The sequence below is a fragment of the Benincasa hispida genome, chromosome 8 (assembly GCF_009727055.1).
Source record: "Benincasa hispida cultivar B227 chromosome 8, ASM972705v1, whole genome shotgun sequence".
Classification (NCBI taxonomy): domain Eukaryota; kingdom Viridiplantae; phylum Streptophyta; class Magnoliopsida; order Cucurbitales; family Cucurbitaceae; genus Benincasa; species Benincasa hispida.
This window is the reverse complement of record NC_052356.1, coordinates 16,006,815-16,021,912: the sequence shown is the minus strand read 5'-3', so window position 1 is coordinate 16,021,912 and position 15,098 is coordinate 16,006,815. Positions and strand designations below refer to the sequence as shown.

Here is a 15,098-nt window from a genome sequence, read left to right as displayed (position 1 = left end):
GTTGTTCAGGACGCGCATTGCTATTTGGAGGAACTGGTCATTGTAATTTCCAGCATTGATCTTTCGTTATCCATGGTTTCTTGCAAAGCTCACAAATTGGAGGGTTCTTTCCATTCTATTTGTCATTTTCTGAACCCATTGACTTGACTCTCAAAGCAGTAGAGTCCAGGGTATTAGGCGTTGTATACCATTCATAGCGCTGGTTCGATCTTCTTCCAATCTGACCTCGGAGCAAACTTCCATCAGGGACTGGCATTTTCTTTGTTCCCAAAATTCGGCTTTCCGAACACCATCAACTCGAGTTTTAAGCTAGCCCCCCAAAAAAAAACCAAATCATAAGACACAAAGTTAGTTTAGCCCTCCTCAATTCTTTGAAATACTCCTGTCAACTGGGCAATTCCACAAACTATTTCCCCGACATAGATCTATCTTCCTGCCACACAGTGATTAATTTTATGAAAAAGGATGTTACGTCGAGTGTCCCTTGCTTGCACTCATGCAACCTGTTTTTCTATACAAGGGATATAAAGCGTGAAGCGAATTCTGCCAGTCTTCGAGTAAAGTTTCTGGAATAGCTTCCCAGATACTCCCGAGCTGATAAGCTGAGTTAAAGAAGAGGCTTACCGATCTGAGGCTCCATACTATTTATTAAAATTGAGCGAAGGAGAGAATCCTCCCCCTTCCATATCCGTTCCTGAGGATCCCCGGGGTTTGGTCTGGGTATTTCCCCTGTTAGATACCCGAACTTGTGCCGCTCCTCGAGAACCATCCTCACAGATTGAGACCAAGAAAAATAATTCTGCCCATTAAGTTTTTCGCCAATGGAAATTCCTGCAAAATTGCCTACAGACCCAGACATAATGTTTGTGAAAGGCAAAGTAGGGTAAATAGTTACCGGAGTTTCTGAACATAACGGAACCCTTGGGTATGTATCTGGTAGAAAATCTGTTGAAGGATTGGCCGAAGATCTAACAGCTGCTCCAAGTGCAGAAATTTGGTATTGAAGGTTTGCCAGTTGTTGTTGAACACTAACCGTCGCACCATGAATCATTGTAGGTTGTTTTTGCCCATAAACCCCTGAATCTTTTCTATAACAGTCGCACCATGAGTTTTCTCTTGGAGTTCCATCCCCTACTAGAGTCGATGACTGAATCTTTTCTATTCCAGCGACGTTCTCATCACCATGCTCTGATACCATCTTGAAAAGTTAGGGGAAAAGAAAAAACACCAGAGTTACGTGGAAAACCCTAGACCAGGGAGAAAAAACCACGATAAGAGTTTTTTATTTTTAATTTAGATACACAGTACACAATACAAGAACATGTATAAATAACCAAACAATGAGAAACCCTAGACTGATAAAAGACAAAAACGCCCTTAGGGCTAAAATATAATTTCAACAGTATTGAATCTGAATTTTGTGACTTCTACTCTAAGCTATTCACTAAAAAATCTGGTAATCGTTTCCTTCCTATTAATGTGGACTGGAGCCCTATTTCAACTGTCCAATCAATAGATCTTGAACGTCCGTTTTCTAAAGATGAGGTTTTCAGGGCCGTCTCTTCACTTGGGGTGAATAAATTGTCTTGGTGGTTTTACAGCTGAATTCTTTAAATTTTTTTGGCCTGCTATGAAGGGATATGTTATGAATATGGTTCATGATTTTTTTTGATACGAGAGTTATAAATGCTTCTTTAAATGAAACTTATATTTGTCCCATCTCCCCAAGAAAAGTGATTCCAAATTGGTTTCTGATTATGGGCCTATTAGCCTTATTCCTTGTGCATACAAGATTATTGCATGTGTTCTATCAAACCATTTGAAATAGGTTCTTCCTTCTACCATTCCTTTGAATCAACTTGCATTTGTGGAAAATCGATAGATTCTGGATGCTTCTCTTATGGCAAATGAGTTGGTTGATGATTGGTTTCGTGGTTATTAAGCTTGATCTAGAAAAAGCTTTTGATATAGTGGATTGGGATTTTTTTGGATGTTGTTCTTCAGGCCAAAGGTGTTGGGATAGTTTGGCGATCATGGATACAAGGTTGCATCTCTAGTGCCAATTTCTCTATCATTATTAATGGCAGACCTCTGGATAAGATTATCCCTTCTCGTGGAATAAGGCAAGGCGATTCCATCTCTCATTTTCTATTCATCTTGGTGGTTGATTGTCTGAGCCATCTGTTGGACCATAGTTTGTCAAAGGAACTGATTGTAACACACCCTATTATTGATTCCTCTTTTGTCCTTAGCCATTTACAATTTGCTGATGATATATTGCTTTTCTTTATTGCTGATCGACATGCTTTGACACATCTATTTGAGGTTATTCGTGTTTTTGAACAAGCTTCTGGTTTGTCTATTAACTTCTCTAAGAGTGAGTTGTTGGGGATTAATCTATCTGAGGACGAATTGGAATGAATGGTGAATACTTTTGGTTGCAAAAGGGGTCATTGGCCTGCTACTTATCTTGGTCTTCCCCTGGGAGGTAGTTCACTTTCGTTGAGGTTTTGGCAACCTGTTATTGAGAGGATACAACAGGAGCTCCATAACTGGAAGTATGCATATATCTCTAAGGACGGAAGGCATACACTCATCTAGGCCACTCTTTCTAGCTTGCCTACATATTATCTTTCTCTTTTTCGTGCTCCTGCTGATGATATTAATAGATTGGAGAAAGTGATTTTATGACTTTTTTTGGGAGGGTTCTCGCGGTGATGATGGAATACATAATGTCAACTGGGAAACTACCTGACGTCCTAAGTTATTGGGCGACCTTGGATAGGTAATTTCCGATGTCGTAATTCTGCACTATTGGCCAAATGGATTTGGCGGTTTTTACATGAACATGATGCTTTGTGGAGGAAGCTTATTGTGGCTAGATTCTCCTCTCTTTCATGTATATGGCTGTCTATTATTCGTAGTTTTGCTAAATCCCTATGGTGGTTTATCTGTCATACCATTGATCTGGTTGCTTCTCGTACTCAATTTTGCCTTGGTACGAGGTCCACAATTTCTTTTTGAAAGGATCATTGGCTTAGTTGTGGTGTTCTTTGTGGCTTTTCTTCGTTTGTTTCGACTTGCTCATTTTCCTGATATTAAAGTGGCTGAGGTGTGGCTTGCGGAATCCAAGGCTTTGGACTTGCGTCTTCGTTGTAATCTTAATAAGCCTGAAATACATGAGTGGGCTTCTTTATCTCTATTGTTGTTCTCTGTCAGATTTTGTTTTGTGCTGTTTCTTGGAGGTGGATTATTGATTCCTCTTCTACGTTCTTTGTGAAATCTCTCGTGGATGATTTAATTGGTTCTATCGAGCCTCTTGCGAGGATCTTTGTTTTGTCATTTGGTTGGATCACTACCCTAAGAAAATTAAAATTTTTCCGTTAGGAGCTTAGCCATGGTGCCATCAATACTGCTGATCGTCTACCACGCCGTATGCCATATATGTCTCTCTCTCCATTGTGTAGTATGTGTCAAGCTCATGCTTTATGCATCGTTCTTTTGCATCCCGTAACTGGCATAATATTTTGGATGCTTTTGGGTGGTCCATCGCCTGCTCTAATAATATATTTGACATCCTTGACTCTCTTTTGGTGGGGCACCCTTTCATTGGCACAAAGAACACGGTTTGGTTGGCCATTCTTTGAGCTTTCTTCTGGATTTTGTGGGGCGAGTGTAATAAGCGTCTCTTTAGAGATTATTTTATTGATCTAGTTCTGTCTACTGCTTTTTATTTTTATTTTTATTGGTGCAAAATCGGGAACCCTTTTAAGAACTTTAGTCTTTCTCATTTATTTTCCAGTTGGAGATCTTTTTGTAATCACCTTTAGGTGCTTGGTGTCTCCCTTTATTTCTTTATTCAAATAAATGTTTCTTATCTAAAAAAGAAGATTTTTCCACAACAAATCTCTCCCGTTCAATAGAATTATGGAGAAATATTTTTGTTCAGGCACTTGGTGTAAATATTTTTACTTTCCTTTCACTGACTACCCCTCTTAAATGACCTGATGAAAAGCTGGATCACCTGTACCAATTTTCAAGTTTTTCTTCTTTTTTATATTTCATCTAATCAATGAAACATTTGTTATTTTATTTAAAAAGAAGGATACAACTGCAAAGGAAGGGAACAAAAAAACTAATTTTAGCTTTTCGTTGGCTCTGCAGCTGGCTATATGCATCGAGAGGAAGCATCAATCTATTGAGGAGTTTCAGGATTGTCTTGGGAGCCAGGATCCTGAATCTCCTCGTGATGAGGTAACGGCACTACCTTTTTCTTATTGTTATTTCAATGCCATCAACTTTCCACATTGTCCCAGTTACTCTTTGTTGTTGATTTGGAAGAAATATTGAAATTATTGAACTGGCAGGATGATGGTCCAGTTTCCGAGGACTTTTCCATTATGCAGATGCCTGGTGAAAATTTTGATGGGAAATCTGACAGGTGATATAAGAAGTGAGAGCTCTTTTGTTTTGCTTAACTGAAAAACATATATGATATTATACTATCAGTCAATGACCTTATTTCATATCAGCACATGATATACATATACCGGCTTTTCCAAGAAACTTCAGATATGTTTTTGTGAATAAGGCCATTCCTTTTCTGTCCTCATATTTTGTTCATTACTGGCGTACTAATGCTCTAGACACTTAAACTTGCAGTCACAATGTGGCGCAGGATAGATGGTAGTTGTAGGATTGTGCAGATATTATCAGGGTTTAAAAGAGACAGATGAGAGTGTCTGTTGTTAGATCATATTGGTTAGGTCATGCTTCTAATCTGCTATGTTATCTACATGAATTCTTGGACTTGTAGTTCAACTAAATCAAACCTCCTTTTTTCCCCTCTTTTTTGGCAAACTATGCAGCCATTTGTCTTCAGAGGATGAATTTGAATCTAAAGTAAATCTGTTAAAAGATAGTACCAAGTCTGAAGATTTAATATCATTTACTGATCAAAAGTCTCCAGATTCAATGAGACGAGGTTCAGCAGGCATAGTAGGAAACATGATGCTTCTCAATTCATACCAGAGTATGCATGCTCCATTCACACAGGTTTTTTCCAAACTCTTATTTCTATTCATATATATATACATTGCAAGCTCCCATGTTCATGTATGTATATGTTAGTACACCCATTTTGAAACCTTATGCTCCGCCCAGGGGCAATAAATAATTATCTGTTTTATTTTTTTTTAATTTGGGTTCTACAGGATGTACCACTTATGACAGAGGACATGCATGAAGAAAGACTCCAAGCTGTGGAGGCCTTTGGCGATTCATTTGTTAGTGCTTCTAACAAGATTTCATCTACTGCATGTTATGTTTTCCCCCCACCTAATTAAAAGATGACATCTTTTTCTGCAACACTGGCATGACTGGCATGATTGGGGGGAGTGAACTTCAGATATACTAAATATTACATTGTCAGTCCAGAGCTGTAAAATAGTCCCAGAAGAAGAAAATTCTAGATTCAGATAAATTCCAACGTTCCATGCTGATATTAATTTGGAATTCTCAGTCTAAATCATACTGTTGTTGATTCTTTGTATGTATTTCCATATGATGAATTTTACACTGTTCTGCACTTGCAATTTCTTCTCCATCAAAACAATGTTTACTCTGTTATCTGTTACACTATTTTACTCGCATTGAGGATTCTTAACTAAATTACACTTGTATTCTGTGGCAGGACTTTTCTGCTCAGTTGGAGAAAGATATCCTATCTTCAGGTAATAACCTTTGAATGATTTTCTTCTATCATTACTGCATCTACATTGGCCAGCTCTTATTAACAGGAATCTTGTGGAAAAAAATCCTAATTAAGGAGTGTTTTGTTAATAAAGATATCTTTTAGTAATTCTACACTTAAAATATTAAAAAGAGTTATTGTGATGTGAGGGAGGATTAGTGCGTGATGTAAAACAACATTAATTTGAGATTCTTAATAACACACCCGTTACTGTTTCGTTGGGACTTGGTGGAAAAATGTGGTAACAATGTTCTTGTTACCGGCGGGCCAGACTTTTGGAGGCCATTAGACTCCAAAATTTCCCCAGGGGATGTAGTTTTACATTTGCTTGACCTTTCTAACTTTTCATTATGCATTGCATCAGGCAAATATATGATTATTTTCCCCACAAAAATTGTGTTTGTTTTTCAGCTTTCCTTCCCATTATGCCATATTATAGTGAAACTGCAATATTCTAGTTAAGAACATTTACATCTGGTATTTTAAACAGATATGTCAGCATTTAAAGCAGCGAATCCTGATGGTGTCTTTGAAGATTTTATTCGGTGGCATTCACCTGGGGATTGGGAGGAGGATTCTGGTCCGGAGGACGAGGATTTACCCCATGGCTCAGCAACAGAAACTTCCAAAAACAACTGGCCTCCTCGAGGGCATCTTTCAAAACGAATGTCTGAGCATGGAAATTTATGGCGACAACTATGGAATGATGCACCTGCCTTGCCTGTTTCTGAACAGAAGTCGCTGCTGGATCCAAATAGAGAAGGGGAAAAGGTATGTTCATTAGATATATGAACCAATCTTTCATGTTTTGCGAACTTTGAAAGATTGTGGTTGGGGATATGTATCATCGTAGAATGGGAACAATTTAGGATTTCTAGAGTCGCCTTCAAGTTTCTAAGGATTTATGACAACCAAATCTTTAGTTAAATTTTTAGGTATTAGCAGCTCCATTCAAATTGCACACCAATTTTACATTAATTATTTGGTCTACAACCAAGTTTAATGAAGGAAAAGTTGAAGAATTGATGTAGTAGGATTAAGATAATTTAGGGTATTATGGTCAAATCCTTAATTGATTAGGACTGGGATTAGTTTCCATGACTTATTAGAATTAGGATTAGCTTCATTTGTTTATTAGGATTAGGTTTAGTTTCTTTGACTAATTAGAATTAGGATTAGTGATTCGAGGAAACTTTCAATTTGTTTGCGTTAATGGATATGCGTTGATGGTCATGTGCTGATCATGCGTTAATATGAAAAATGCATTTAATCGTGGATGCGATGACCATGCGTTCCTGTCATAAGCTTTCTTGCTCTCTCGCCAAGTCTAACGAGATCACAAGTTTCTCGGGATGATCCGAGGTCGAATACGGGGACTTGCAACTAAAAGATGATTGTAAAGTAATGCATTTGAGGTGGAGAATAAAAATAAAAAGAAAGAAGCTGATTACTATGCGCTACTCCTACTCCTAGCTAAATAGACTGAACAATTGAAGTTTGACTATGAGAATTGGTAGAGATGTGGCAACTGTTAACGCGTAATAAGATGCATGGAGAAGTAAGGTTGGGGGAGGAGATTTCACCAAGTCCTTAAGTTTGGATGCAAGGGTAATCCCAACTCGCCACACTAACGCATCGCACACCTCTCGGTGGTCAGCTACATGCTTATATCTCTATAACGCATGGTTATGTTGAGCATAAGGTTATTCCTATCTTTAGGAACACTGCTTTCTTTGCTTAGTGAATTCTACTACTTACCCTCTAGGGCAGTTGGTTATAACTACTCCGCTCATAGATAAGCATTGCGATAGCCTCACACTAAACAAACAGGATTGACTCACTATACTCGTGCAACGCACACCTCTCGATGGTTTGCTACATGCGTCATATCTCTATGCCGCATGATTGAGTATGCGATAACTCTTGCAACCTGCACTTAACTCATTGTGGTGAAAGAAAAAGATGATAAAGTAGAAGAAGACTATGAAAATGATGTTGAACGAATTAAAGAGATGCATTGACTATAAAATGTATTAATGTCTTGAGCTAAAATGTAATACAATACAGAGGTGAGGGGAGAGATGGATGGCTAGATGTAGGCAATCTCTTGCTTCCATAAGATGTATGTCAAGGCTGCCGGTGGTGCAATGGATGAGCGGTGGAGTAGTCCCTCTCGAGATCTATCTCTGGTGAAGCCCTGGTCGTCAATCGGAGGAAGTTGTGGAAGTGAAGAACTCTCAAAGACTTTCTTGCTTATGCTCTCGTCTGTGATCACAGGAATCTGCCCAAGGCAGAAGTCCCAGATACTTTGAATTTGGGCTTCAAGGCTCTATTTATAGAGCTTAAACGCCGACAACTTTGGTAATCCCACTCTGAATCACTGCCATTCTTGTCGTGGTTGGTGAAATGTCATCATGATCTTATCTCTTTGATACTCCCGAGATATGTGTTCATGATTGTTTCTTCTGAAGTATCAACGCATTCCACCCACTTTGCTATCATCCTCCTATCATGGTTATCACTGTATGCGACGAACTTGTCTTCATGAAGATTAACTTTGCGATGGTTTGGGATCAACGCATGCGATTGATTCCTGCTACAACTACAAAATAGATATTTTGATGCAAAATAACACATGATATAGGGTTAGCGGGGATTTTTAGTACTGATCAACGCAAGTTCAATATTGCACATAAATTCTTAGCAATATTAACGCATATTCTGCTCATCAATCCTCATACTTCTAAATAAAAGACTGCGATAGCTTGTATTTCTACAAGCTATCAATTAGTTTGCTTTCCAATTCTCTATGAATAGAGAGATTGTCTTCTTGTATTGGCAACTTTTGATTCATAATAAAGACTTTGATTTTATTATTGGAGATTTCTCTTATTTTATCTCTTAGGCTACATCAATTTGGTATCAGAGCAGCCATCTGGGCCAACATAGACTGCCGCTGGTGGAAGATTGGGAAACTCTTGGCGACGCCGATTGCAAGAGGGAGCTTTGTGAGATGTGCTCGTTGTTGAACAATCTGCATCTATATAGCGGAACCCTTTAAATTTTAGAAAAGAAAGAAGATACCGAGATTTTCTTTTTCAAGATTTTGCAAGAATGGACTATTACCAATGAATGAAGACGACGAAGAAAAATATAGCTGTTGGTATAGGCAAGAAAGTCAAATTTCCTCCCAAAAGCAGTGTTGGAATTTTGATTCAAGTGATTCAGAATCCAACAAAATAATTTTGCCCCTACTCGATTTTCTTAAAGAACCTATTATTATCTACGTTTGAAATTTGATTATAGTGATTCTAGCATTCCGATGAAAATTCTAATGTAGTTTGGAACGGAATAACAAGATGACATTATCAACAAAGAGCCCGACGAATTCAAACCGGTTTCTCAAGAAATCGACGTAAGAATTGGGAGTTAGATGATTCATAGTGTGTAAGAAATTATTATCACCAACATCAAAGGACACCCATAAATCAACACAAATTTGGAGGTCAAAACATTTTCAAGAAAACATAAATATTCAAATAAAGACATCTATCAAGAGGATTTTCGAACAGTGATGTTGAGGCGACTTCGGGAGCGCACCTGAGGGTAGAGGCGAGGCGATCGGAGGCTTGTGTGCCTCGTATGTAGCTGAGGTGTGCAGATTCAATGAGGCGCTCGCGTTGTAGTGTCTTGCGCCTTGACCAAGGTGAGGTACCTGAGTAAAATTTAGAATTTCTTCTTTCTTTCTTCTTTGTTTTTTATTTAAAATTATACTAGTATAATTTTATAACCTAAGCCTACGTAAAAGAGGCCCACCAAATCCATGCAACCTAATATTATAATACACAACCGTCTATACCATGCAAAAGCAAAAATCATTACAGGAAAATGTGTTGGTCTCTTCCTATTCTCCACGTTTGGGTTAGTTTCTTTTCTTCCAAGTTTGAATTTCTCCTTCTTGCAAGATTCTAAGTCTCTTAAAAAAAAAAAAAAGGAAGAATTTTTCTTCAGTTTTCCCATTCAACATCTTCGGCTGCACCTCTGAGGGGTAGAAAAAGCAATAAAAAAGGTCAGTTTTTTTCTCCCATTATAGTTCTTCTCAGCAGATTCTGAGGTGGGTTTATTAAAAAAAAGCAAAGGTTTTTTAGTCCTTTCTTTTTTCCATTGTACTTGTTCTTGGCAGATTCTACGTGGGTTTATATAAAAAGGAAGCATTTTTATTTAAAAAAAAAAAGCAGAAATGGACGACTTCCAAATGGACAAAAGATCCAAAGGGAAAGAGAGCAACGGACACCGTTTTGATGGCATTCTTTTGGAACTCAGTGGTCTACATTTTAAGGCATCTGGACCCTTAGTTCGAGTACTTAGACTTGTCGATGGTGATAAACATGCAATGAGATATATTTATGAGACCATGGATAGGACAAAAAAGGCATTAAGAGTGGGTTTAATGATAATGAGATGAAGTACAAGCCAATTTGGGAGATCATTAATAGAAGATGGGATTGTCAACTTAATCGATCATTACATGTTGGATATTATTTGAATCCATCACTTTTCTACGACCACAAGGGTAGAATTACTCAAGATGTTGAAGTCACGAGTGGTCTTCTTAAAGTTGTGCAAAGATTGATACCATCTACTAGTGATCAAAATCAATGCCCAGTGGAATTAGAGTTATATTCTGGAGCTAAAGACATGTTTGACATTGACTTAGCAATCAACACAAGGAAAGTTAAGACGCTAGGTAAGGATATTCCCTACTACATTAGTAGTGTATATAAGTATGGTATTTCTAAATCATGTCAAATGTGTGAACAACATCATAGTGGGCTCCTTATGGTGGTAGTACTCCAATTTTGTAAAAGTTAGCTATGATAGCCCTTAATCTGACGTGCAACGCTTCTGGGTGTGAGTTGAACATGTAAGTGATCATTTTGTTTTCTACATTATGAATTTAAGATTTAAAATAAACTTCTAATTCCATATTGGTTAATAATTTGTAAATTCATACGAAAAAGAGGAACATGTTGGCACAGAAGCGCTTAAATGATCTTGTTTATATAAAGTATAATCAAACACTTAAAGAGCTCTTTGATTTAAAGGATCAACTTGATCCCATCTCCTTAGATCATATAAACGAGAGTAATGAATGGCTGGTCGGAACATTGGACAAAGAAAATAATGAAGTTGAAGTTGACAATGAGCTAGTTTTTGATGACGACGACCTCAAATGGGGAGATGTAGCTCGTGCTAGTGGCATTAGAGAACCCATCACGTATACTAGATCAAAAGGAAAGTCAACTGCCTTTGCCTCCACTTCTAAAGTTCAAAAGCAAACACCAACTATACAAGTGGTTAGTGATGAAGATGAGGACGACGATGAAGAGGAATTAGACATTGAGGACAATGGCCAAGGAGGAGCAATGGATGAAACCTTATATTTAGATGGGGAGGATGTTGAATTGGATCATGTTAATTTTTATTGATTAGATTACTATTATTGATCTTTGAGGCTTTGACATTTGTATATAAACTTATGTCCTACTTCTACATATATTATTTATTTATTTATTCATTGCGCCTCGCTTCGCTCGAGCATCGCCTTTTTATCGCCTCTTGCCTTGAGACGATCAAAACTGCTTTGGAAAGAGAATGAATGAGATCCAGGTTCTTTTGGAAAAAATTCAAGAAAGGCATAATTATAATCCTCAAGATTTTTCAAGAAACCATCAAGAATCACATTTAGTCACTCAAGAAGATCAAGAACTCATCCAAATGGATTGTGAAATTGCACAAAAAATGAACGGAGTAGAAGGAAAGAAAAATCAATTGAAGACGAGTTGAATAAGAAATGTATAAAGATAAAAAAGGAGCTTGTGTTGGAAGAAGAAAATATCGATGGGACTAACATGGAGGTTGCTCAATTCGAACCAGATGATGAGGAACTATTAATCAATGAAATCAACGATGGAGGTGTTGAAGAAGATGAAGCCACTGCAAAGAATGTGTTCGTTTGGTCAGATCAATTAATTGAGCCACACAACCAACCACAATTACCTCCATTGAAATTAGCCTTGACCACCAAGAAAGACAACAAGAGAATCAACAACACCAATGGTATGTAAAAAATGTCCAAGATTTACCAAGAATCATTCAAGAACAACCAAGATCAAGGTTATATCAGAGGAAATATTGGGAGGATGTGAATTCTTCAAGTGTGGAAGAAAAAGATACTCATGGGCAACTTAATTCGAAGAAAATTGAAAATCTTTTTCCTCCATTCCTTGAGGAGTCTGCATATATTTTAATAACAAAGGATTTACTAAATAACTTAATTCTTGGATTAACTGATGGTAGTATTTATTGATGGAAATAATTTTCTCTTTCAAGAATCAAATATTCGATATATTGCATGGCTTGTGAAAATTGGTTGTTATTGGTGCCCGGTGTTCAGAGATGTGTCTGTTTGAGTGGCTTACTTTTTTATTTTTATCTTCATTTTCGTTTTAAAACTTGAGGACAAGTTTTTTTTTTTGGAGGGATAAATGATGTAGTAGGATTAGGATAAGTTAGGGTATTATGTCAAATCCTTAATTGATTAGGATTAGGATTAGTTTCCATGATTGATTAGAATTAGGATTAGTTTCCTTGGTTTTTTAGGATTGAGATTAGTTTCTTTGATTAATTAGGATTAGGATTAGTTTCCATGATTGATTAGAATTAGGATTAGTTTCCTTGGTTTTTTAGGATTGAGATTAGTTTCTTTGATTAATTAGGATTAGGATTAGTTTGCTTTCCAGTTCTCTATAAATAGAGAGATTGTCTTCTTGTATTGGTAACTTTTGATTTATAATAAAGACTTTGATTTTATTATTTTGGAGATTTCTCTCCTTTTATTTCGCAGGCTACATTAAGAACACATGAGTAGCTTTGAAAGTTTAAGGAGAGGTAACCTTGGCAACTTTAGCATAGCCACTGATTTGAGTTAAGCTGGAGAATGGTTCAAGTACCATTACTGATTTATGTGTGGACTTCAGTTTTTGCACTTTAACCAAAGTAATTTGATGTAATTTCTTATAATGAAATTGACTGTATTGTGTGCGTGTGGATTGTGGAAAATGGGAAGCTGTAATTTCATGGTAGTACTAGTGACTTTGCCTATGTGTATACTAAAACCCTGTACTTCCATTGCATGCATTGTTTCCTTGTTCATGATACCTGGAATTCTGCAGATTCTCCACTATCTGGAGACATTACGACCACATCAATTACTGGAGCAAATGGTCTGCACTGCCTTTAATGCTGCAGCTGATACGTTAAGCCAGACTAGTTATGGAGGACTGAAACTGATGAAAACAAAAATGGAGCAACTTTACTGTACTATGGCGTCTGTTTTGAAGTTCTTGCAAGGTAGACAAACGCGTAATCGCGATCTTCATGATTTCATGTTTTTTATTACAATCATTTTGCTTTGATCCCATGTTTATGTCATGCAAGTATACTGCAGGAAATCGTTTGTCTGCTGAGAGTGAGGTTATTGATGACCTAAGACGTCTATGTGTTGTTTTTGAACATGTGGAGAAGTTGATGGCTCTTGCAGCTTCTCTCTATCGTAAATTGTCACAGGCACCACGTCTGTCTGAAATGATTTTCAAAGACTACTACGACTTTTACCTGCCAAGAATGGGAACTGGCTCGTCAGGCAGCAAATTTGGAACGGTAATCACTTATTAGATGTTTCTGAGAAAAAGTGTACAATACTTGAGAAAATTTTCCATTTGGGAGATACTAGATTATCATGTTTTCTTTCTTAAAAAAAAAAGGTTTATTAGTATTCAAATTTAGGCTAAATATATACTTTAGGTAACTCTTTTTAATTTAGTTCTATCATTTAAAATGTTTCCTTTCAGTCCCGCTTTTTGATTTAGTCCCACTGTTGAAAAGTTTTAAAACTGGCCAATGATAAACTTACATGGCACCATATTTGGGAAATAAAAAAAGAATATAGGAAAATAAAAATCAAAACTTCTACCAATTTAAAGAAATTTAGGGGAGGAATTGGAATCCTTCTGGGAGGAACTTTTTCCTCTAAATTTTCTCTATGCAGTAAAAGTTTATCATCAACTATTTTTAAAATTTTTTCAAAATGTGGGGCTAGATTGAGAAGATATACCCGAAAATTAAGGACGGGAAAAATTGCTATTTACAAATTAATAATTTAATTGATTTAATTGAAAAAAAAAAATCTCCTTTTACGATAATCCCGTGTATGACTCTAAAAATTGTGGAAAGGAAAAAAATCCATTATATACATTTATAGTTACTAATCAAGTGATCAAGCACATATTTTGCTTCCAATTTAATATATAGGAAAAACCTTTCCAATGAAAGTTGAATCTACCCTTGTCTCGTTATATCGGTCAAATCTGCTCATTATGATCATCCTGGATAACTATTTTGAAGCTCAGCTGGAGCCGGGACTAACTTTCATTTCTAAATATGTATCATCTTTAGGAGTTTAACAAGAAGCAGCTCGTAAGAAACCATGAAAGAGGAGTGATATCAAGCATGTTCACTCCTCCAACAGCCAGTCAATCATGGAGGAAGGTTTTGAGCATGGGTAACCTTTTCAATGGCCACGAACCAATCCTCAGGGAGATCGTCTTTTCATTGCGAGATCGTGTCAATGGAAACCATTATGCAGATTCTACTCCTACGGCTCGAGAAGAAGAAATAGACACACATCGAATGTACATAAACGGTACTTCTAACGATCTCCGCGTAGCTCTCTCTGTTACTTCATGTGATTAAATCTCCTCTGTTAAAAAAAAAAAAAAAGAAGGTAATTTCAGCACATAGTTATATAGTTATATTATTTATTGATCGATTTCAATGTCACAACCTTTTAGGTTTTTCCTCATTGATCATATAGTTTTCACCAAATCCTTGAAAGAGTAGAGCTGTATTTGCACTTTGGCACAACATTTTTGTGTGTGCATGTGTGAATAAATAAAGTAGCTTTAGTTAGAGATTGTGGGTATAGGGAGTTAGGTGGTCATATATGTCAGTGATAATATTTTAAATTCCTTTCATAAAAATATCCCTTTGATAATTTTGTGGGGTCTGCTAGTGCTAGCTTTAATGGCTTTTAGGTCAGCATCACAAGGAAATAGATCCTTTCATCCTTTGCGAGAAAAAATGGAGATGAATGGTGGGTGGGGAGTAATAAATAGCACAAGGACATGTGTACTACCTACACATTTGAGGTTCATCAGTGCTTTTACACAGGATCATGCCCCACTCACACCCTCTCCTCTTCTTATATGGATTCCTAAGAGGGAGA

At 37.0% G+C, this 15,098-nt stretch overlaps 1 protein-coding gene across 3 annotated transcripts in view; it reads left to right on the top strand.

Annotated features, from left to right (window-relative positions):
- Positions 1-14,784, top strand: part of LOC120083041 (rab3 GTPase-activating protein catalytic subunit) — a 35,914-nt gene extending 21,130 nt beyond the window's left edge. Inside the window, exons 15-24 of one of the 3 annotated variants that reach the window (XM_039038544.1) lie at positions 2,005-2,123; positions 4,165-4,254; positions 4,368-4,453; positions 4,970-5,055; positions 5,214-5,285; positions 5,693-5,732; positions 6,243-6,523; positions 12,988-13,165; positions 13,263-13,474; positions 14,270-14,784. In XM_039038544.1, the coding sequence (XP_038894472.1) occupies positions 2,005-2,123; positions 4,165-4,254; positions 4,368-4,453; positions 4,970-5,055; positions 5,214-5,285; positions 5,693-5,732; positions 6,243-6,523; positions 12,988-13,165; positions 13,263-13,474; positions 14,270-14,566 (1,461 nt within the window). In that variant the 3' untranslated portion in view covers positions 14,567-14,784. Of the gene's footprint in view, positions 1-2,004; positions 2,124-4,164; positions 4,255-4,367; positions 4,454-4,868; positions 5,056-5,213; positions 5,286-5,692; positions 5,733-6,242; positions 6,524-12,987; positions 13,166-13,262; positions 13,475-14,269 lie in introns of all 3 variants that reach the window. The other 2 variants (XM_039038545.1, XM_039038546.1) reach the window with 2 other exon arrangements.
- Positions 14,785-15,098: the final 314 nt, after the last annotated feature.